General features: G+C 31.4%; 1 protein-coding gene across 1 annotated transcript in view; it reads right to left on the bottom strand.

Moving 5' to 3' along the window:
- The window catches only part of LOC134694712 (mucin-22-like), a 48,001-nt gene that overhangs the window by 2,510 nt on the left and 21,647 nt on the right, over window positions 1–23,844 (bottom strand). The window contains exons 6-24 of the mRNA XM_063555758.1: window positions 16,846–19,935; window positions 15,942–16,047; window positions 15,176–15,282; window positions 14,083–14,103; window positions 10,974–11,170; window positions 10,248–10,335; window positions 9,450–9,517; window positions 8,886–8,922; window positions 7,927–8,024; window positions 7,220–7,348; window positions 6,477–6,622; window positions 5,980–6,115; window positions 5,514–5,648; window positions 4,430–4,603; window positions 3,770–3,904; window positions 2,928–3,041; window positions 2,428–2,439; window positions 1,151–1,308; window positions 199–334 (exon numbers count right to left, since the gene is read on the bottom strand). Coding sequence (XP_063411828.1) covers window positions 199–334; window positions 1,151–1,308; window positions 2,428–2,439; window positions 2,928–3,041; window positions 3,770–3,904; window positions 4,430–4,603; window positions 5,514–5,648; window positions 5,980–6,115; window positions 6,477–6,622; window positions 7,220–7,348; window positions 7,927–8,024; window positions 8,886–8,922; window positions 9,450–9,517; window positions 10,248–10,335; window positions 10,974–11,170; window positions 14,083–14,103; window positions 15,176–15,282; window positions 15,942–16,047; window positions 16,846–19,935 — 5,087 coding nt within the window. The remainder of the gene's footprint in view (window positions 1–198; window positions 335–1,150; window positions 1,309–2,427; window positions 2,440–2,927; window positions 3,042–3,769; window positions 3,905–4,429; window positions 4,604–5,513; window positions 5,649–5,979; window positions 6,116–6,476; window positions 6,623–7,219; window positions 7,349–7,926; window positions 8,025–8,885; window positions 8,923–9,449; window positions 9,518–10,247; window positions 10,336–10,973; window positions 11,171–14,082; window positions 14,104–15,175; window positions 15,283–15,941; window positions 16,048–16,845; window positions 19,936–23,844) is intronic.

Below are 23,844 nucleotides of genomic sequence, written 5' to 3'. Positions count from 1 at the left end.
TTTAAGTGCTATCCAACTCCCCCAACTTATTTTTTAATGTATAGATTTAAGATATTTTTGTATCTGTCACATTTATTTGTATATATAAGTGGATTTTAAGTAAGTGAAATTAGCATTAGTCATCTACTCAGAACTGAAAATCAGTAAGAACAGAAGTGTTCTCAAAGTTTCAGAATTTCCTAAGTTTGAGGAACTTACTTTGAATAAGAGAACTTCAGGTTTTCTATTATGAATCTGTCTAAATGCATGGAACACATCTACATCTTGATAGATATCCAATGCATCTAATACATTAGACACTGCACAATATAATGCACCACGGCTACCACCATCCCTACAATTAAAAATATACAATGTGTCAATATAAAAATAAGATTGGGTATGTACAGAAAAAGTACTATTTATGTTAATGTTTGGTCAAATATTGAAGTCTATTTTGTGTTGCTTATCTTAAAATCTTGCTTTCTTTTCAACCACAAGCAAAGAACACACAGATTATTGAAAATTAGGAGAAAATATTTGAAGGAATGCCTAAATCAAATAAAAATTAACGAGAATAATACTTCTAATTAACAGTCATGACTGTATGTAGTATGAGACTGTAAATTCATAAAGAGTACAAACAACAGTCACATAATTCTTCTCTTACATTTTTTAATTAGCATCCATATAACTATCACAAATCTATGTTGTATTTTAAGGCTTGATTTTTATGGAGTTTTATTCACTACATACTTGGATTAACCTCTATCACAATGTAAGTACAGTGGAACTTGCCTAATCTGACACACTGAGGGACCAGAAAAAAATGTTGGATTAAGCAGGATGTCGGAATACTCAGGTTTTTTTCAAAGAATAGCCCTATTTTGGTTCCAGGAAAATGTGTCAGTTAATGCAGGATGTTGGAATACTCAGGTGTCGGATTGGATTAGGCAGGTTGCATTATATATATCTTCATGTAGCAGTATTTTTTTCATTTGAAAAGATTTATTGCCTGCATCAATAATAGTTTTTTAATATCTTTACACGTTAAAACCTAATTATAATCCATGTAGTTATGTTATTTTATATGAACAACTTACATATAACAGTTCTATATAATTTTTTTTATCTTGAAGTCAAATTCACTATGAACAGTGTAAGGTTTTACCTGCTTAAAACCGTAATTGGTTTTTGACCTTGACCTTCCTGCCATTTATGTATATCATTGTGTAATTCAAACCAGTAGTCTGCATCTCCTGGAACATCCTGGTTCTCAGACCAACCTGTTCCTATTAATATCTTTATGTCTAAACTTTTGTTGGAATACTGAAATCATTGAAAAGATAATGGTTAGCAGATTCATAACTTCTCATAACAGATTCCTGTGCTGAAGGAATCACTAATTTAAAATTCAACATATAAAACATGAATGAAAAATCAATGTCTCCCCCTCCTTTCTTTGAGGACATAAAGCAATTGAAACATCATAGGATTTAAATAATTGTAACAGCGATTTCCTCTTTGCACAAAAAATTAATGGTGATGAATTTGAACATTTTTACTTCAATTTTTAGTGGCCTAAATTCAATATATTAAACTAATATATTAACATAAATCAGCAATGCTTCCTTAATGCTATTGCTCATTAGATAAAATGACTATGGAAGTTTTTTACATTTTCTGGTAAAACAGTATTTCTCTTTTTCAACAATGCATTTGGCTTACAAATTACTGGTATACAATTTAACTTATCTTCTCTCAAAAGACAGAAACAGAAAGAGTTAGATTTTACCTAAGCAAAGTGTCATTCTTTAAGAATTTTTTCATCCACCAGACAGACGATAATAATGAAAATTATATCTTTTTTTGTCTTCAATGTTCATTGAAGCAGTAAGCATGCAAATAAAGTTTACAAAATCCACCAGATTAAGCAAAGTAAGTAAATTTGCAATAACAAAAAATATTACATGCAAGATTCTATTAGAATTCTGAAACCCATACCCAAACCTATTATGAAATATAAGCTTAATAAAAGAATAAAGTTCCAATGTCCCATGGGTTGCACTTATTATATATTTCCAAGGAACTTAAATAAAGTCGATTGTCCACCATTATAAAACTTGTCTCAAATATTGCTGATATTAGCCTATAGTATACGCTAGAAAAATCTGTACAGAATTGTACCCATGAGAGTGCTAAAAGGGCTATTTTCCATAAATTTAACATTGATAAGAACTGATAGAGACACAATTTTAAAAACAAAGTACATGTATTGACAACAATAAAAAAAATTTTTTTGAACAAACCCTTGGTATCGTTTGTATGCAAGACATTTAGTGAAAATATTAAAGCAACAGAAAGCAAAAATAATAACCACACCACAAAAACACTGAAGCTGATAATTTCATGACAAAATGTTAGTAAGTCATTTAGTAAGAATTTTACCTCTGCTGCTTTCTGAATAAACATAAACATTAATTCTTAACTACAGATTTCAGCTAAATACAACACTTTCCAAATTTGAATTCAGCTAAAGGATACATTGAATACTATGAATATAATATTTGAAATTTAAAGTGGCATAACTGAAATTTCAACAATTCTCTGAACATTATGAGCCATTCTGACCAGTCTAAAACATTTTGATAAACCCTATGTTGATTATTTGTCACAAAATCCATTCAAAAGATTGCACTTAATTTTTTTTTGTCAACTCAATAAAATAACAGATTCTATGACTCTACCCTGTTACTTAAACTATATATCCACCATTGATAGCTAAATTGTGATATTCAAGCTTTTTTTGTGAAGAAGAACACTGTATCTATACAATAGGTAATTTCATATTTAAACATTTATTTAAAAAAAATAATGTATGATGTATCGGTTTTTATCCACTTTTTACAATGTTTACAAAAAATAACTTCTCTCTCTACATTCTTTACCTTGTTTGAAAGATTAACAGTAATGTCTCTATTTCCAGACTGTGCCACACAGTGTATTACAAACGCTCCCAAAGTTAAACTTTCACCAATACCAGGCCAGAATACACCATTATCCTAAAATAAAACAAAAAAGACGTTTACAAGAACTTATAAGCTTTTACAAATACTTTGTCAAATGAACAATTGTGTAGATTTTAATAAATCAATTCAAAATCCACTGCTTGTAAGTTGTCACTCTCTGAAGTTTAACTGAGTAAAACTGTCGAGAGGATATGAAAAGCTTATGCATAGCTTCTAAGCAAATAATCATTTTGAAATGGAAATGCAATGATTTTTTATGAAAATATAAAGCATAGAAATACAAGAAATTTTTTAACAGAGGCTATTTGTTTAGTAGTGCTATATATCATCAGCAGATAACACAAATAATGAAAACCAAATAAATTTATGGCCAACCATTCTTTGCTCTTTCATCATAATACTAAAAATAAAATTGAGAAAGGAAATGGTGAATGTGTCAAAGCGACAACCACCCGACTATAGAGCAGACAACAGCCGAAGGCTACCAATGGGTCTTCAATATAGCGAGATTTTCCGCACTCGTAGGTGTCTTTCAGCTGGCCCCTAAAAAATATGCATGCTAGCAGTGATAATAAACGTCATACTAAACTCCGGATTGCTTAGTGATGAAGTAGCAAATACCAATTTCAAAGTCTTTGGTTTCACATGGTTGGGGTCGAAACCCTCTACAACATGTTACCTCAAGACACTGTGGCAGTTTCAAGTCATAATCAAAAAGATTCTTTTCTTGTTTCACGTATTAGTTAAATAACTGCATTTACCTGTTCATCGAAATGCAATATATCAGTTATAACAACAGTGTTTGACTGGTAATCATATAACATCTGCCATAAATCTACCACAGTAGATTTCATTGGGAACTGGGTCAGGATAAAACCCTGCTGACTGTAGTGAGACTGAAAAAGACAAAAGTTATTTTGATCAACTTGGTTATAATATATGTTATCACAAATAATAGGTTAAAGTATTTATAAAACATAACCATTGTTAACACTTATCTGGTAAATATGATGAATTGACAATGTTATTTTCATTTTTTCAGCATTTTCATATGTATTCACTGCAAGTATCAAACAATCAAAGAGCCATTTCCTAAGTTCTAGAATCACAAATAGGAATTACCACAAACAAATCTAGTAAAACACAAAAAACTCTTGTTTCAATTTATATGATTGAAAAAAACACCAAGCAATTGTAAAACTCTTGTGAAATCCAAGTTCTAGACCACTGATATGGGAGATAACTCTAACTTTTTTTAAATTATAAAAATACTGTTTTCCCAATTTCTTAATTGTCCTGGAAGATAAAATATTGTGCACCAATTACAAAGCACAGCTTCATATTCTTCCCATTTAAAATATATCATCCTATCTTCTCAAATATTCTTACTTATATTTTGGTATTACAATTTTTATACTTACTGGTAAAATAACAGCATTGATATAATCCGTACGGTTTACAGAATAAGACTGGAGATAGGCTCGGTATTTATCCAAAGCCATTATTTTACTGTTTCTGTGTTTATCAATGTTGACAGGATCATTAGCTATAGAATATTCACCATCAGCAAATTCTGGTCTTAGTGCCATCAAACTCTGAAAAGATAAAAGACATATTATCTATCTTACGTTCTTTACAATAAAACATGATTGTTTTTGTTTCAATTTTACATATAAAATTAAAAATATTATTATTTAAAATTTAAAATATTTTTATGTAAAATTTATTTTAAAATATTATTAACTGGTTTCAGAAACCAAACCTATTCTATCATTTTAAGGTGGCTCGTGGGTACTTAAAAGTCCGCAAAAAATTAAACCTTTATTTTTCATTACAAATTTTATTTATTACACTATTAGTTATTACTTTATGATATGGTACAAAAATCAACCCACAAAAATGATTCGGTTTGGCCCCAATTCATTTTTAAAATGTTTATATCATTGAAAAAGCTCAAAATTATCTCCCTTTGATGCAAAATGCCATTTTTTGGCATTAAATTTGAAATATTTGTTTTAACTCATCGGTGACCAATATTTTTCTATTATTGTTTTCAAATAAGCTGTACATAAACTAACTAATTGTAAAATTAGAGCGATTTCTGTAATTAGATTATTTTTTTATTTTGATATTACCTCTATTTCTCCTATTAGCTCAACAGAAAAAAAGGACATTAACAAAAATGTATGCTTCTTTCGGAGGCAGATTGCGAGTTAAATGAACGGTGACCCCATTTTTTTATTTCATTTTTCTTTTAAGTATATGATAAAGTTAATCTATAAGAAAATATAGCAAAATCCTATATTAGAAAAAGAAAATGATTTGTACCCAGGAGCCCCCTTGATACAATAATATGTCCAAATGCAATGTAAAATCAAAAACTAAAAAAAATAATTCAATAAAATAATTAAAAGAAGTAAACAATAAATACAATTGTACAGTACAGCTTGACTTCAATATGTTTTATTGAAAATATATTATTCTATACTCTAAATAAAAATTTACCAAATATTCATCGTGGACTTTGTCTTTGAACTGTGGATCTGCCCATACTTGGTAGAACATATCTCTAGATATCACAGGATCTTTACTGCAGGCAAACATCTCAAGTAAAGTCGTATGTATAAATATATACTGAGTCTGAAATCAAAATATAAACAAGTAATGAAAACTGTATCAATAAATAAAAACTATGTATTGATATTTTTGTAGATGTTGCTTTTAAAAATAATGAAAACATTTTCCTCCAAAAAATTGATGAGGATATTTTCAATTTTTTGGAAGGAAAAAGAAATCTTAGTAAAAAATATATCACTTTTTTGAAAAAAAAATCTATCTGTTGTTTAGTGTAATTTTGAGAATAAGAATAGGTGTGTTGCATTTTAATTCTTCAAATTATTTTTTTATATCTGGTTATAACTGCCAAACATTTTCTGAAGGAAGCTTGTTAAACATTGTACTCTATACTTACTAGAGTTTGCACCATATTAACACGATTTTGTCTCATCTCTCTGACGTACTGGTTAATTCCTAAGTAATAGGAGGCTTCTCCTTGTTTAAACAGTGAATCAATAGCCACTAATGTACCTGTACGACCAATGCCAGCACTGAAAAATGGAGTTTAAAAATTAAATTAAATTTGGAGATGTCAATAAAAAATAAAAGTCCAGATAATCTACAAATTTTTCTTTGCTTTTTTTAACTTATAAAACATTTACAATCTTCATGTAAAAAATTCTAGGACTTACTAGTTCCATTTAATGTCCTATGTTGCTTTTATTTGGAATGGGGAATAACTATTGCATTAAATCTTCAAACTGGATATTAAATCATGATGATTACATTTTGAAACTATAAAAAATATTGAAAAAGATAGATGCAAGGTTTCCCTCAGGATGACAGCAACCCAATGACACATATGACACATATGATAAATGTTGGTGAACTTATAAAATATTACATCCATACCTACAATGAACCACCATTGGACCACCAAGAGGTGTTGAAGTTTGGGATATTTTCCTGTGAAATATCATTATCTGGAATGGATCAGGAACTCCATGGTCAGGCCAGGCAGTAAAATGGAATAGAGTTATGTTTCTTGTTTCATTTCTCTGAAAATGAAAAAAAAAAATGTACTAAATAGACTTTGTAAACTTAAAATTAGATTTATACCATAGAAGATTTCATGCAATCATAATAATATATATAAAAACTGTACATAAGTATTAAAGGTAATAGTATTGAGACACTTCTAAATATTTTGTATTTTGAATGCAGATTTTGTTCGTTGAATTCCTTAGAGGAAAAAACTACTTTGAGATTTGTTTTATGTTGTTAATTTCCAAGTTATACATTTCAATTAATTTTCTACTATCAGAAACCAAGTTCTTGAAGTATATTTGAAATTTTAAAGTTATTAAGAGAAACTTACAATTTTCTGTTTGAACCTGAAATAGATTCTTTCTACTATTCTTTATCAGTCCTAATCATAAAAGCCTTGAATTTTAAGATTAAGTTCAAGTTGTTCAACCTTTATAAAAGAACAAAGAATTCCGCTCAAGCCGGTGCTATGGGCCATCTTATACTTGCAGTGAGTCAAGAGTGTTGTTGCTCTGTGTTGAAGGCCTCACTGTCACTATAAGACGAAGAAAAGCAACAAAAGTGCTATACCTTAACTTTTTGTGTTTTTTTTTTTTCGTAATACTAACCTCCACATCAATAATAGATATGTTTCTGATAACAAACGAGGGATAGTTCTCCTCAGAGTTCAGTGATATCTGTAAACTATTTAATAATAAGTCACTGTCTTCTGTTGGCCAGTACTTATAACATTTCACCTAGAAAATAAATAATGAACATCAATTCACTGAAACTCTGTATATGTTTAAAACTCTTCACATTTGTAACTATCTACCAGTAGTTGCCTTTGAAATAGATACCAGAGAAATGAAAATCCTAGCAAGATTAATGTAAAGATCACCATTTAAAGCAGACTGCTTCTTAGATATATTTTTATTCTCAATATATTTTAATGTATCTGTCTCATGAACATGTCATTTTTTCCCTATCTTTGTTTTGATTTCTGCCAATGTTAATTTACTCAGTATTGTGATACTGTAATGTGCTTTCCTCATATATCTTCATTCTGACATGTTAGTCCTCTTTTCAATGCATAAACATTCAGAATATTATTTCACAGAGAGAAGATATGGACATGTTGAGGAAGCATTATTACTTTGTTCTTGTATACTACAATACTTCATATAATTGAAAAATGGGGTCATATATGCATAGGGAAGTCTACATGTACAGATATTTATAACAGTGTTTTTAATCTGAAGAAAATGTTTCACCAAGAGAAATTTGACCATCCTGTTTTGATGTTTTGATGTTTTTATGTTTAAATGTAAGTCACCTTATTGGCTTCCACTAAATTGGTCAACATAACAATTTTGCCGACTTCCTCTTGCCAGATCATATACCAGAAATCTTCTGTTGTGTTTCTTGTTGGACCTGTTACAAAAAAAGTGAATGTCAGAATAGCAACACAATAAACAATTGTTTTAACTTTAAAGTCATAAGAAACAAGTGACCGGTGAAAAATTATGTTCTTCCAATTTTTGAACCAATGCATACACACATCATAAACTTAATCTTCTGTGCACGAATTTATCATTTTTTTCGTGTAAATTTCGTATAATCATCAAATTTTTTTTTCAATCGGTCAGTGTTGTTGTGTAAATATGGCAGGTAATTAAAGTTCGTGTTTTGAAGCCGAAGTTTAACGATGGTCACCTCACCTGTTTGTCAACAATCGACAAAAAATAAACAAAAAAGCATGGAAAGAGAGCACGTGTTTAACATGTGAATTCAGATAATAGTTTATTTTAAGGACATCCATGTGTATTGTGATCACCGATTTTTTACGAGATGGGTCACACTGAGGTCACTTTGCATACGGAAAATATGTCGGGGGATTTGGTTGCTGGAAGCAAGCAATTAAAATAAAGTAAATTTCTTCTAAATATGAATAAATTAAAGAATTTTCTTCAGAAAAAAGTAGATGTACATAAGTTTTATAATGAAAACTATCCATTGAGTTATAAAAAACATATGCATTATTTTTTTTGATTTGAGGTTTCTTATGACTTTAAAGCAAACTGAATTTCTAATGATTAATTACAAAATCGTGACATGTTTTGAACATGGCTTTTTTTTTTCTCATTTATCACTAAATTATCCAAAATTCATCTGACAAGTTACATATGTAGTGTCAATATAGTTTAATTCAGATATTTACCACGGGACATACAACAAGAAACAAGCAAGGCACTGAAACATATGAAAATGGTGAATTATCCTTAATACAATTACCTTGTGTGGCTATGTATGCATTTCTTCTGATAAAACCCTGAAATAAAAACATGTAACCAGTTAAATCTTGAAACTATATCACAAATGTATTGACGTAACAAAAATAGTATTTACTTTTGATGAAACAGCATTGTCAAAGATTATTTTTACCAATTATGTTTCCAGATTTAAAACTTTAATTTTAATTTTCTAAAAGTTCAAAAGGAATACAATTGGAGAAATAATTAATTAGTCTGTAGTATTTTGAGACATTTTTTACTTATGCAAAATATAAAATGAATGAGAACTCTTGATATTTCTAAATTTAACAGGAACTTTTTATGAACTCATAAGAATTATATTTTACACTGAAATCTATTAGGAACCTGTTAACATTCTTTGACATGAAACTCTGCATAGCAAACTGATGTTTGTAAAGGACACTATGAAAAAAATCAATTTTATTCACAAAAGATAGCCCTGTAGAGTAAATGAGATACTTTTTGGGATGAGCAATATAAAGCCTGATCACATTTCTCTTAAATATCCCCCTTTCAGTCCTCCTTCTGTACAAATGTCACTTACATCAATATAGTTAGCATTAATATAATCTCCCTCAATCTCTCTTTCTAGTACTACTCTAGAATGGTCATCTGTAAAACACAAAGTAATGAGTATTAATCATGTAATATGTATTGTGTGATAATATTTTTATGCTTTTACATTTTTCTCACTGATACACATAGTTAATATGGCTTCTACTAACGAAAGCTCCATGGAGCTAATGTGTTTAGAGACTACTTATGTCAGTACACCTTTCTTATATTGCCTGATAATATTTGTACTTCATCAATTAGATTTTATCAGTGCATCAAGAGAGATACAACCAGTGGATACAACACTGCACACTTTTAGACTCTTACATTTCAAAATGTGTGTTTTGAAAAGTATTTCAAATACAAAGCATATGAAATGTAATCACTGAGGATGAACAATATTTATCTTCAAAGAAAAAGTGGTATCAAAGTTGAAAACAACATGTAGATATATTGGGAAAATTTGTTCTCAAATATTAATTCAATGATAGAATAATACTTTGAATTTTTTGGTGAATTATGCTAATATGACCGTCTCTTAATAAGTAGATGACTGTTTCATGCTTATCCCAGACAAACAATGTCCGCACTTATTAAATTTGTTTGGAATACATGACTGTTTTGGAAGCCATGCTTTGAATATAACCTTCAAATTATCTCCCCCTTATATTTGTTAAAAAAAAAATATTTTGAATCATGAAATTGAATTCTTGCATATATGTAACTTCACAGTCTAATTCTTAAAAAAGTGCACTAAGTATATATCTATTTGTAATAAAACACTTACAAGAAATCATATTAATATATCTATTTTTACTTCTGTTTTCTTCAAAAAGACCTATTTTATGTGGTAAAACCATCCCAGCTGGTAATATCTATAAAACAATAAAACATCTGACAATAGAACAAAGCTTCAGCACTTTTTCAACAGATCATAATAGGTTAGCTTTTGTTGACACATGAATCAATAATATTTATATCCATGTATAACAATAATAGGAAATAAAGAATTGAAGTTTAATATTCAATGAAAAGATAGGTCGTGATGACCTGAAGGTTGTTATATCAAAATCTGATACCTGTTCTTAGATTTGTTCAAGATTTAATACAAATGCAACCCTCGGTGGCACACTTATTGACTTTAAAATACTAAAAAGGCGCACAGAAATTTTAGAACTGAACACCAAAATGTAAAAGTTCTCCATAGATTAAAATGTAGGTCAAGGCCATGTTGAGAACTGTTTCAAATTATAAAAGAGGATGTTGTGGTGAAAAATTATTCATGTACTTAAAATATAACTTGTCATGTAATATACATGTAACTTTAATCTTATTTGACACTATTCATCCCTAAAATATAGGTCGTTGCAACCTACTTTTTGGCTTGTAATTTTACTGTAGTCACTTCATTCAGTATTTTGAATGAATGAATGAATATTTTATTTGCGAAAGCATAAATAATATGCTATGGCAATACATAAACAAGTATATACAATATGCACATTTTATATACCTTATACTCCTTTTCAAATCCTTTTTTACTATTCATTGCTGCTATATATGACTGTAGCTTGTTGATCGGTACAGCTTTCTTTGTAGGAACATTATTATACACATGGTTCTGGCTGTTTCCACTGCCTACACTACCCTTGCCTACACTGCCTAAACTTGCCAAACTTGGATTACGACTTCTATTTAATGATGTTGTCTCTGAAATGTAATAAAAGTTATATAAAACAATGATGCTTTTGTACCATCACATCTTAAATATAAATCTGAAGTTTAAATCACTAAATACAGATACACATGTATCATTTAAATCTGGAGTGTTTATGGTTTATCAATGATTTTTCATTTAGAAAACATGATTTCATAATATAGATTAACAATAAACAAATAAACTTTGTCTAATATATCCTACAAAAGTTGTAGACTTGAAATCGTTTATGAATTTCCTTATCAGTTCTTCTTCCAAGGGACATAACTCCAATGAGTAAAATGTATTAATCATCACAATTTTACTTGGGGAATCTATATGTCCTGTGTTAATCTAGTCTATGGTCATCTTTAGGTGTGGTTCCAGTTAAATCTTAATATGCATTTACGCAGTCAAATTTTGCTTCAACCTAAACAGATAGCTTCCAGATATTATGAATTTAAAAGTGTCTTCTTTTTCTTTCTTTTATGAACAAATTATGTTTAAAAATGCAAATAACTGATTAAAAGCCAAGATAAATAGAGCTCAAGTCCACATTACTAAAATATCACCAATGATTGTAAGGGGCAATTTACATAACATCAGGTTTATCACTAGAAATTGTAAGGGCCAAGCCAATTAACTAAGTTCATCACCCATAAGTGTAAAGTTCAATCAACTTAACTACAGTGTATCATATTTAATTTTAAGGAGCAAGCCACATAACTTCAAGTTATCACCAATAATTGTAAGGGGCAAGCCACATAACTTCTGTATATCACCAATAATTGTAAGGGGCAAGCCACATAACTTCAAGTTATCACCAATAATTCTAAGGGGCAAGTCACATAACTTCTGTATATCACCAAATATTCTTAGGAGCAAGCCACATAACCTCAAATTATCACCAATAGTTTTTAGGGCAAGCCAAATAATTTTAGATTATTACCAATAATTGTAAGGGGGCAATCCACATAACTCAGGTTATTACCAATAATTGTAAGGGGGCAATCCACATAACTCATGTTATCACCAATAATTGTAATGTGGCAATCCACATAACTTCAAGTTATCACCGATAATTGTAAGTGGGCAATCCACATAACTCGGGTTATCACCAATAATTGTAAGGGGGCAATCCACATAACTCATGTTATCACCAATAATTGTAATGTGGCAATCCACATAACTTCAAGTTATCACCGATAATTGTAAGGGGGCAATCCACATAACTCGGGTTATCACCAATAATTGTAAGGGGGCAATCCACATAACTCAGGTTATCACCAATAATTGTAAGGGTCAGTCACAATTTAAGCTTATCACCTATAGTTGAATGGGTCAGTCTACAAAACTTCATTCATCCATTACTGTATTGGTATGTTCACTTTATTTCAGCCTATCACTAATAATTGTAAGGTATTGTGACTCACGCCAGTTATCTGCATAGTGCTCATCAACAAACTGACAGGTTTTACCAACTTATTTTACAAGTGTGAAGAAAAACTTATTATTAATAGTAGAATCAAGCAAGTAAATTGTGACAACAATCATTGTATTTTACTACTTGCAGGTTAAGAGAAAAGTTAATAGTAAGAACTCAAAATATACAGACACTTAAGCAAGCAAAAGATGGAAACTTTCTCTTACTAATGTAGGAATACACCAAGAATATTTCTCTTCTGCAATTAATTCTAAATTCATAAATTACTGTTTAATCATATTACAAGGAAAGACACAAAATTTATATAAGAACAAATAGACGTGCCATGACACCTTGAATGCAACCATCTGAAGAATGATAGACTTTGCTGTTAGAAAAGAAACTAGAATGTGATGTGTTACTCACCATTATGTACTTCTAAACCAAAAATAAGATCAATATTTATAGCCCAAAAAAGTATAAAAAGTGTTTGATTTCAAAGTGACGCACATGTGTACATTAATATTTCCAAAGCCATTGAAATGAGAGATATAAATACAAAACATCAAAAAAAATTCTGACCCAATGGTTTGCAATCAGACGAAGCTAACAATAATATTTTGCATATAAAGAAAAAAAATATATCATAATTTATTAATTCTATTTTTAGAGAACCTGCTTAAACAAAATAAAAAAAATAATATCGGTAAATGAAGAATGTGACTATGGGTCAACAATGCCCCCAATTGTAAATATGCACGAGTCACATAGTTCAAACTGTTTTGTGATTATAAGCATTATGTTAAAGATAAACATTTAATTGAAGCAAAATAAAGCAAGAGAACAGAAACATAAAAAAATCAGCAATTTTTCTATTTTTAAAGGAACATAACTCATGAACAGTTAAAGTGATGTCACCCAATTTCTAACTTGATCTATGTCTTGTGGTAATAAACATTGTGTTTCAGTTTATAATATTTGGTTGAGCTAAAGTTTGAAATGGAAAAAAAAAATCAGCATTTTCCTGTATATAAAGGGGCATAACCCATGAATGGTAAAATCCAATTTTATCTTCAAACTTTGTTTTGTGGTAAAAAGCATTGTGTATAATTTTCATAACACTTAATTGAGTAAAACTGAAGTATGAGAACGAAGACCAAAATATCAGCAATATTTATGCTTATAAAAGGGCATATCTCATGAACAGTAAAAGTGAGGACACCAAATTTGGAACTTGATCTGTGTTTTGTAGTAATAAGCATTGTGTATAATATTTATAACATATTGTTGAGGCAAACTCAAGTTTGAGAATTGAAACCAATTTTAGGGATTTACACAAGACAAACCGGACAGATGGGGCAGGCTGACAGGATAAACAAAGGTAACACTTAATACATCCACATTAATTCAGATCTATACGTCCACATCAGAATGAAAATAAGATATTAGATTCATCAGATAGACTGCTTGTAAGATCTTGTAAGATTGAGAGAAATAACGTACCTGTTCCTGGAAGATCAAACTCTAGAAAGAACATAAAATAATGCACAAGTCAACATGCAGTATCATATTAGATGTTTGATACACAACTACTAGTTATGAGTGGCTTTCACAAAACAAACCTTACACCCAATATGTATCATAAGTATACTGAATTGTTCATGACTTATGATCAATTCTAGTGTAGGTATTTTGTGAACCTGACTCCTGACATTTAGTTGTCTTTATTTGCAGAAGTATAAAAGTAGTTCAGCCTTCTGTTTACGGCTCAACAAATTTAGATTTTAAACTCTTTGTTTTCTAATAACACCCAATGACGTCTGTTCTCACTGTATATTTGTTCCTCCTAACATCAGTTACTTCAGAAACTTTGTAATAAACAATGCTATAATACATGTAATATCTGTTCCTGATGTAGCAAATACTATAACTTCTATTCTTTCAAAAACAAATACTGTATTAATTCATCCAAAGGAACTTTCAACTGATTTGCAGTAACTATGAGTACTCCTAGATTGGTACTTTGTATTTTTGTTAGTAACTTTAGCGCTTAGTACTAATCTGACGAGTAACGCTTTTTTTTCGACTGATTTATACACTTTGTTTTTATTTTTAACTGTAACATGTTATTAGCGGTACATGTCATTATGAAATATAAGAGAAAGCTTTTAAATAAAGACAATGTTACTTCATGTGTGTATTGATCATCGGGTTTTCTACACATTGATAACATATAATATCAGCCAAGAGCCACGATGTGAAAAATTTTGGCTAGTGAGCGTAGTGAACGAGCTAAAAAGATTCAAATTTTGTTAAGCGGCAGATATTTTACGATATCTTTACAACGAAAACATGATCTTCTGCTTATTATTCTATAACTAGTCTTTTCCCCCTACCTAAGAAAGTTTTTAAGTTTGAGAAAGAATTAAGTTTGATAACGTCTGATCTCACATTGTGACGTTGCAGATAACTTCTTCTCAGACATTGTGACGTCGCTGATAATGCCGGCTCTCATCTCAAAGCCTTAATACCAGAATTATGGAGCAGAAGGATATAGGCATAGGGAAGGACGATAAAACAACTTATCAGTACTTACCATTTATTACATTAACAGATCCGTCTGGTCGCGACTTCTTGTATTCATTCAAACGGACATTAGTGTACAAATCAGCACTTTTTTTTCTCTTTTTCTTAAAAAGAATTCTGGACAAAAAACAAAGAAAATAATTAATTATTGATTGTTTTCATTTTCCTGTTTGTACAATTAACTCAACAATCTTGCACAAATTGCCCTTATTTAACATGGCTGAACTATGCTTGCTTGCAAGTAATAATATGCATATATCTTTATAATGTACATTCAGATGTAAAGTAGTTGATAATAGTTTAACTTTTTTATTGAGCACCATAATAAAATGACTTCATTCTAAATCTATTATTGAAATTTGAAAACTTTGTTGTAATCATGCATATTTTCAAAAGAAAATCTAAACGTTTTGTCTTACTTTTCTACATTGACACAATTTATACTTCAAACCACAACATCAAAAACTAAAGCAAGACCAACACCACATAGGCACTTGTCATGTGCCTGTGCAACACCCCCAAAAACTATTGTATGTCCAGTGTACGATGTGTTATTGATATTGTCAACATGTGTATTGTTGTTAATCTTTTGGTTGTTTTTAATTTTTTGCCACAGCATTGTCATTACTGGTATGTTTATTTAATATCCATTTGGTTTGTTCTGTATCTCTTTTATTAGCTTTACCTAAAAAAAAGTTGTAATTGTAAAGAAAAAATAAATATTTCTCTAATAAAACCTGAGATAAACCTCATTATATTCAATGTTTTATACTTACACAAAGATTAAACCAATGAGTAGAAGTAACAAAATGGGAATCACTATACTAACAATTAGGATGACATTTTGTGATGATCCTGTAGCTGGGCCTGCTGTTATTGAAACTGAAATAAAAAGAATAAGATATATTTAGTATGGAGGACTTTCTGTGAGTACCTGGTAGCCTGCTATTGTTCAATACGGAAAAAGATGAATTTGATTTTTTCACAAGGATGACATTTTGTGAGGCTCCAGTACCTGGATCTTTTGTTATTGTAACTGAAGTAAAACTAATAAGTTTGTTAGTTTGATTATGATCTTGACAAGAAAGTAACAATATACTGTATTTCTTGGTTATCAATTTACGTGGTAGAAGAAAATAATCTATTAAGATGATGTCTTATTTATGGTTTCATGATTTACTCCTACTAGAGAACCAAGAGTAACTTTGGTAAATTTTGCAAAGTACTGTGGATTCATTTATTTTCGTTGGATACCTGTTTTCGTGGATTAAGGAAAACTTACATGTTCATAAATATTTAATTTTGTGGTTTTGCTGAAGTCAGTGTACAAGTCTATATGAAATATTTATTTGTTGATTATTTAATTTTGTGGTTATTAAATCCCCAAAATTTGGTATTCAACAAATAATGATGAATCCACAGTATTTAATTTTTGATTTCATCTATAAAACTTGTAACTCACCAACAAAATTTGAACTTGATCTGTATCTTGTCATAACAGAACTATATCCCAAATATCAAATCAATATCTTCAAGCAGGAAGAAAATAAGTGTGGAAAACTGATTTACCAAAATTGACGAATAGACAGACAAACAGATGAAGTGGAAACCTAAAGTCCCCTTTGACTTTGTTGGTAGGGAACTAAAACATACACAATCTTAAATAAACAAGTAACTTACATACAGTAGAGCCTTTAACAGTTTGTTCCATAGTACTTATTTCAGTAACAACAGAAGTGCTTTCAGTTGCTGAACCAGTTGTCATAAACATTGTTGTCAATTCAGATACTGTTCCAGTGGCCAAACTTGTTGTTTCTTCAGTTGCTGGGTTGGTTGCCATGCTCATAGTTGTTTCTTCAGTTGCTGTGCCAGTTGCCATACTCATTGTTGTCCCTTCAGCAGCAGTGCCAGTTGCCATACTCACTGATGTTCCTTCAGCAGCAGTGCCAGTTGCCATACTCACTGATGTTCCTTCGGCAGCAGTGCCAGTTGCCATACTCACTGACGTTCCTTCAGCAGCAGTGCCAGTTTCCATACTCACTGACATTCCGTCAGTAGCAGTGCCAGTTGCCAGACTCACTGACGTACCTTCAGCAGCAGTGCCAGTTGAAAAACTCACTGTTGTTTCTTCAGATGATGAAACAGTTGCCATGCTACCTGTTGTCTCTTCAGTAGAAGTGCCAGTTGCCATACTAAAAGTTGTCCCTTCAGTCGCTATGCTAGGCTCCTCTTTCACAGTTGTCCCTTCAGCAACAGTGCCAGTTGCCATACTCATTGTTGTTTCTTCAGAGGCAGTTCCAGTTGCCATACTCATTGTTGTTTCTTCAGTTGCAGTGCCAGTGTTAGTGCCAGTTGCCATACTCATTGTTGTTTCTCCAGTGGCAGTGCCATTTTCAGTACCAGTTGTACTACTCATTGTGGTCCCTTCAGTAGCAGTGCCAGTCGCCATACTCATTGTTGCCCCTTCAGTAGCAGTGCCTTGCACCATACTCATTGTTGTCACTTCAGTAGAATTTCCTGTTGACCCTTCAGTAGCAGTGCCAGTTGCCATACTCATTGTTGCCCCTTCAGTAGCAGTGTCAGTTGCCATACTCATTGTTGCCCCTTCAGTAGCAGTGTCAGTTGCCATACTCATTGTTGCCCCTTCAGTAGCAGTGCCAGTTGCCATACTCATTGTTGCCCCTTCAGTAGCAGTGCCAGTTGCCATACTCATTGTTGCCCCTTCAGTAGCAGTGCCAGTCGCCATACTCATTGTTGCCCCTTCAGTGGCAGTGCCAGTCTCCATACTGATTGTTGTCATTTCAGTAGCATTGCCTGTTGCCATACTCATTGTTATGCCTTCTGTTGCACTACTATTTACCATACTAATGGTTGTCATTTCATTGGAAGAACCAGTTGTTTCAGTAGCAGTGCCAGATCCCACACTCACTGTTACTCCATCAGTAGATGTACTAGTAGTGAAATTATTTGTTGTTTCTTCTGTGGCAGTACCAGTTGTGTATGTTGCTAAATTTATTGTTGTTTCTTCTGTAACAGGGATAGTTACTAAACTGTGTGTTGTCTCCTGTGTGTCAGTCACACTTGCCATACTGACTGTTACAGCTTCAGTGACAGTACTGTTAGATACAGTTACAACATTTGTTGTGACATCAGTGGCAGGGTCATTGGTCATATTTGCTGTTGATCCTTCACTAGGAGTTACAGTTGGCAAACTGTTTGTTGTCCCATCTGTGGCAGTCTCATTTGCTGTAACTGTTGCTCCTTCTGTGGTAGTAAAAATGTCATTGTTCATTGTTGTTCCTTGTGTAGCAGTGCCACTTGCAATACTTAAGGTAGTACCCTCAGTTTGTGTCAAGGCTTCTGTACTTGAACTTTGTGTTGTTAACTCTGAATTTTGTGTTGTAATTTCTGTTTCTGCAGTTTGAGCTGTTATTTCTGTTGCATTAATTTGTGTTGTTAGGTCTGTTACTGCAACCTGGGTTGAAATTTCTGTTCCTGAAGCTTGCGTTGTTTGTTGTGTTGCCACACTTTGTGTTATTTGTTCAGTTGCCTCGGTTTGTGTTGAAACATCTGTTGCTGCAGATTGTGTTGTTATATCTGTTGCTCCAGATTGTGTTGTTAGGTCTGTTGCTCCAGTCTGTGTTGTTAGGTCTGTTGCTCCAGACTGTGTTGTTAGGTCTGTTGCTCCGGACTGTGTTGTTAGGTCTGTTGCTCCATACTGGGTTGTTAGGTCTGCTGCTCCAGACTGGGTTGTTAGGTCTGTTGCTCCAGACTGGGTTGTTAGGTCTGTTGCTGCAGATTGTGTTGTTAGGTCTGTTGCTCCAGACTGGGTTGTTAGGTCTGTTGCTCCAGAATGTGTTGTTAGGTCTGTTGCTCCAGACTGTGTTGTTAGGTCTGTTGCTCCAGACTGTGTTGTTAGGTCTGTTGCACCAGACTGGGTTGTTAGGTCTGTTGCTTCAAATTGTGTGGTTAGGTCTGTTGCTCCAGACTGTGTTGTCAGGTCTGTTGCTTCAGATTGTGTTGTTAGGTCTGTTGCTGCAGATTGTGTTGTTAGGTCTGTTGCTCCAGACTGTGTTGTTAGGTCTGTTGCTCCAGACTGTGTTGTTTGGTCTGTTGCACCAGACTGGGTTGTTAGGTCTGTTGCTGCAGATTGTGTGGTTAGGTCTGTTGCTCCAGACTGTGTTGTCAGGTCTGTTGCTCCAGACTGTGTTGTTAGGTCTGTTGCTGCAGATTGTGTGGTTAGGTCTGTTGCTCCAGACTGTGTCGTTAGGTCTGTTGCTCCAGACTGGGTTGTTAGGTCTGTTGCACCAGACTGGGTTGTTAGGTCTGTTGCTGCAGATTGTGTGGTTAGGTCTGTTGCTCCAGACTGTGTCGTTAGGTCTGTTGCTCCAGACTGGGTTGTTAGGTCTGTTGCACCAGACTGGGTTGTTAGGTCTGTTGCTGCAGATTGTGTGGTTAGGTCTGTTGCTCCAGACTGTGTCGTTAGGTCTGTTGCTCCAGACTGGGTTGTTAGGTCTGTTGCTGCTAATTGTGTTGTTAGGTCTGTTGCTGCTAATTGTGTTGTCAGGTCTGTTGCTGCAGGTTGTGTTGTTACATCTGTTGCTATTAATTGTGTTGTTACTTCTGTTGCTGCTAATTGTGTTGTCAGGTCTGTTGCTGCAGGTTGTGTTATGTCTGTTGCTGCATATTGTGTTGTTATGTCTGTTGCTGTAGATTGTGTTGTCTCATCAGCAGTTGTGTTTTGAGAGCCCAGGTTCAAAAAGTTTTGATCTGAAAAAAAATAAATCTTAAATAGGTCTTTAAGTCATGAAAGCTAATAAAGAAATGTTAACTTTACCTAATAAACCAAAGATTGATAAAGAAGTTTTTACAAATATTGGCATTTAGCTTTTCCACAAAATATATGATACATTAAGATTTGTTTTGTTTTCTAATTTCCCCAACCAGTTTTATAGTTGCTTTTGTATATCGATTTGTAAAATTAAAAATGACATTATTTAAATTACTTTTTTGTTATCACAATCTAACTAAATCCTGAATTCTCAGAGTCAAGAGTAAAATTCCAAAAAAAATCTTTCTACCCCTCTTTTTATGCCAAATTCTTGTCTTGCTCATAAAAGTTGCTTTACAAAGTTTCTATATATACATTACTGTTCCAAATACAAACATTACACAGAGATAATGTTTGTGCTCTTGACAGATTTGTTAATCTCATTTTGCTGTCCACAGTTGTTTTTTTACCTTCTATGAAACCAAGGAAATGAGTAAAAAAGTCCTTCAAAGGGAGTTTCTCCAATGCATTAAAATCAAAATCATTTTTTTTTTAACATAGGATATCGCTATATTTTTCTATATTAAAATGAACTTTATCTTATACTTAAAAGAAAAATAAAATAAAAAAATGGGGTCATTATTCATTTATGCTCACAATCTGTCTTACATTTTCATAAAGGTACTTTTTTTCTGTTGAACTAATCGGAGGAATAGAGGTAATAACGAAATAAAAAAACCAACTTATTAACAGAAATTGCTCAAATTTTATAATAGTTTAGTTTAAGTACAGCTTATTTGAAAATTATAATGAAAAAAATATGTCACCGATGAGTTAAAAACAATATTTAAATTTTAATGCCAAAAAAGGGCATTTTTGCACCAAAGGGAGATAATTTGGAGCTTTTTCATTGTTATACACATTTGAAAAGACATCTGGGGTCAACACAAATTGATTTTTTTGACAATTGTTGTACCATATGATAAAGTAACAACTAAAAAAGGTAATAAATAAAATTTGTAATGAAAAATAAATGTTTTCTTCTATTCTGAAATTTTTATACCCCAAGCTGACAATTGCAGCATTTCTGACTTACTAGTAGGTCTTGTCTACCTGATCATTTTTGCTGTTAACCATGCTTGCAATTTTTTCTTTATTTATTACATTTTAAAGATATTATCTTAAGGTAGCAATACACAGTTAGGAAAAATACTTAAAATTGACACTCAAAAATTGCAAAAAAGAAGGGTGAATATGTCACAAAAGTCTCCAAAATTTGGTCCAAAGGAAAATTTCAATCAACTACTTTGATACCTTTCCTTAAACTATAGACATATATCTATCAAGAGGTCCAAAAAAATCATGCATTTCTGCTAGTTTTTCCATAAAATTGAATTGAAAAGTTTGAGTGTCAAATCTTTGTTGATAAACATTACAATAATTTATGGACCTATGGACGGCACTGATTGGAAATTACGGACCGTCAAACAGAAAAATAGCCTATAAAATATGATAAAAACAATCAAAATGTTCATATAAACCCACTAGGATTGCTATATTATTCTTCAACAAACTCAAAATAAATTTTATTGTACAAAAACTTTCATATCTAAATAATTCACTATGGCCATATTAATGTGAAACTAAACTTTTAACTTTGAGATGTTTAAAGAATACAAAAATAAAATATTGTGTACCACACTTGTTTTGACTATACATTGTATATGGATTTTTTTGTGTGTTGTTTATAAAAATTAGAGCAAATTTTAAAAGCAGATATATGTGTATTTTCTGGGAAATACAGTTGTAAACATGTAAATTCCACTTCAAAAATCTAATTTTTATAAATTTCATTTTTTTTTAGTATTGATTAGTCATCTTTAACCATTCTGGTATTGTGGTCTTCTACTGAGTACCTGTTTTCTGTATATTATTTATTTTTTTTGTTCAATTTTCATTAATACATCATAAAAAATACATATTTATCACCTCCCAAATTCAACATACTGTTAAAGTTCAGATACAAAATGTAATATAAAAATGAAGATGTGGTATGATTGCCAATGAGACAACTGGAGAGTTATCTCATTGGCAATCATACCACATCTTCTTTTTTATATAAACTCATCAGATGGACAAAAATACAAGTTGACATTGCCAGGTACTTGTACATCTCAACAACAAAAAGACACTAGGTACATATCTGAGAGTACTCGCAGTTAACTGACAGCTAGTACAAAGTCACTAACAACTAATAACTAATCATTTAAGGAATACATAGGATTTTTATTTATTGTCTGTTCTATTGGTAGTTTTGTATTATGCTCTTTACTCCTAATTTTTTCTATTTTTATTAGAATCTTTACTTCCAAATCTGATCCTGTAATTGAACAAAGTTTGTAACAACTGGACATTCAAAATGTGTTTTTAGGCTACTCCAAAAGATACTCTGAAAATAAACTGTTTTAGCTTCTCTTACAGGCATAACATCTCTATCATATGTTTAAGATATCCATTAATTTACCATTATTTTTGGATAATTATTATTGATCTTGTATGAGATGAACAGAGTTCATTTAAGAATTCAATGCTTCTTTTTGTAAATTTTTATATGTAAAAGAATTGACTGAAGTACATTTTGAATGAAGCGTGGATGTGCTTCATTTTAAAAGTAAGCACACAAACAACGCTTTTAAAATTACTATACATAAAAGAATCATTGAATACTTTATATAATTGCAGCTTTTTTGCTAGGATCATGAAAACACGATTTCTACCAAGTTTTCTTTTTATTCACCTGTGCACTTAATTGTGGATGTTTCATTTCATTTCGAAATAAAGGTTTATTTCAGAATGACACGATAGTGCTGTTAGCCAATCGAAACAACCTAATATAATGAAACATACATGTAATGTAACTATTTAATGTATATTTTAATTCACGTAATAAAGGGATACAACTCCTAATGAAATTTAGAATCTTTGAACATCCTTTAAATATATATATCATTGAATTTTTTTTGTGTACTATTTATTTTCAATTTTGATTATAAATAAATTTACCTGAGTGAGCACTGATGGTGCTGCTGCCCTGCATGATTATATTTCCTGCTGAACAGTATTTAAAAGCAGGAAATGTTCAAAAAAATAAATTATTTCCTTCTTTCTTTACAAAGAAAAAAATATTGATTATAAGGCGTCAGAAAAAAAGGAAAAGGTAAAGTTTATATTTAAAACCAAAATACAAATTTGAAGCAAAAAAAGGAAACTTGGATTTTTTTATTATTTTTCCCAAATGATACCAGCACTTACTAAAGAAATGAAACATTTCAAATATTATTCAGGAACCTGTTGACACAGAAATAGGTCTGGCTCTTATGTACTTTAAATGGTATATGGCAAATGTTTTAATATACATGGCAACACTTTTAATCATGAAAACAACACAAACCATTCAAATTCAATATTTTGTGACTTAGAGGGTAGAGGTCAAATAATTTAGATGGAATGAGATGTGTCAATGTAATACTGACCAAATGCTTATCAAAAAATCATCATTGTCTTACCATTAAAGATTCCTCTTAAAGTCACATAGTTTCAAACTTTAGCAGGTAAACCATAATAAGTTTAAAGTCAATAGAACATTGCTGTAGGGCTGACAAAATAATCTCCAAGGCCATGAGATGTGTCATGGCTTATACAACTGCATTCCAAATATTATTGATTTACCAATAGAGTTGTTAAAATAGAAACTATGCAAAAGTTTCAAAATCACATACACATGCAACTATATGTTAAAGATTTAAAATCCTTTGTTTTGATCTTCTTTCAAATACAAAATAAAACTTTATTCTAAGTAAGATTCAAATCAAATTTGCCAAGTTTTCATTTGGTGTAAATAAAGGTGC

Source organism: Mytilus trossulus, chromosome 1 (assembly GCF_036588685.1).
Source record: "Mytilus trossulus isolate FHL-02 chromosome 1, PNRI_Mtr1.1.1.hap1, whole genome shotgun sequence".
NCBI lineage: Eukaryota > Metazoa > Mollusca > Bivalvia > Mytilida > Mytilidae > Mytilus > Mytilus trossulus.
The sequence above is the reverse complement of the archived record's forward strand: the minus strand, read 5'-3'. Positions and strand labels throughout refer to the sequence as shown.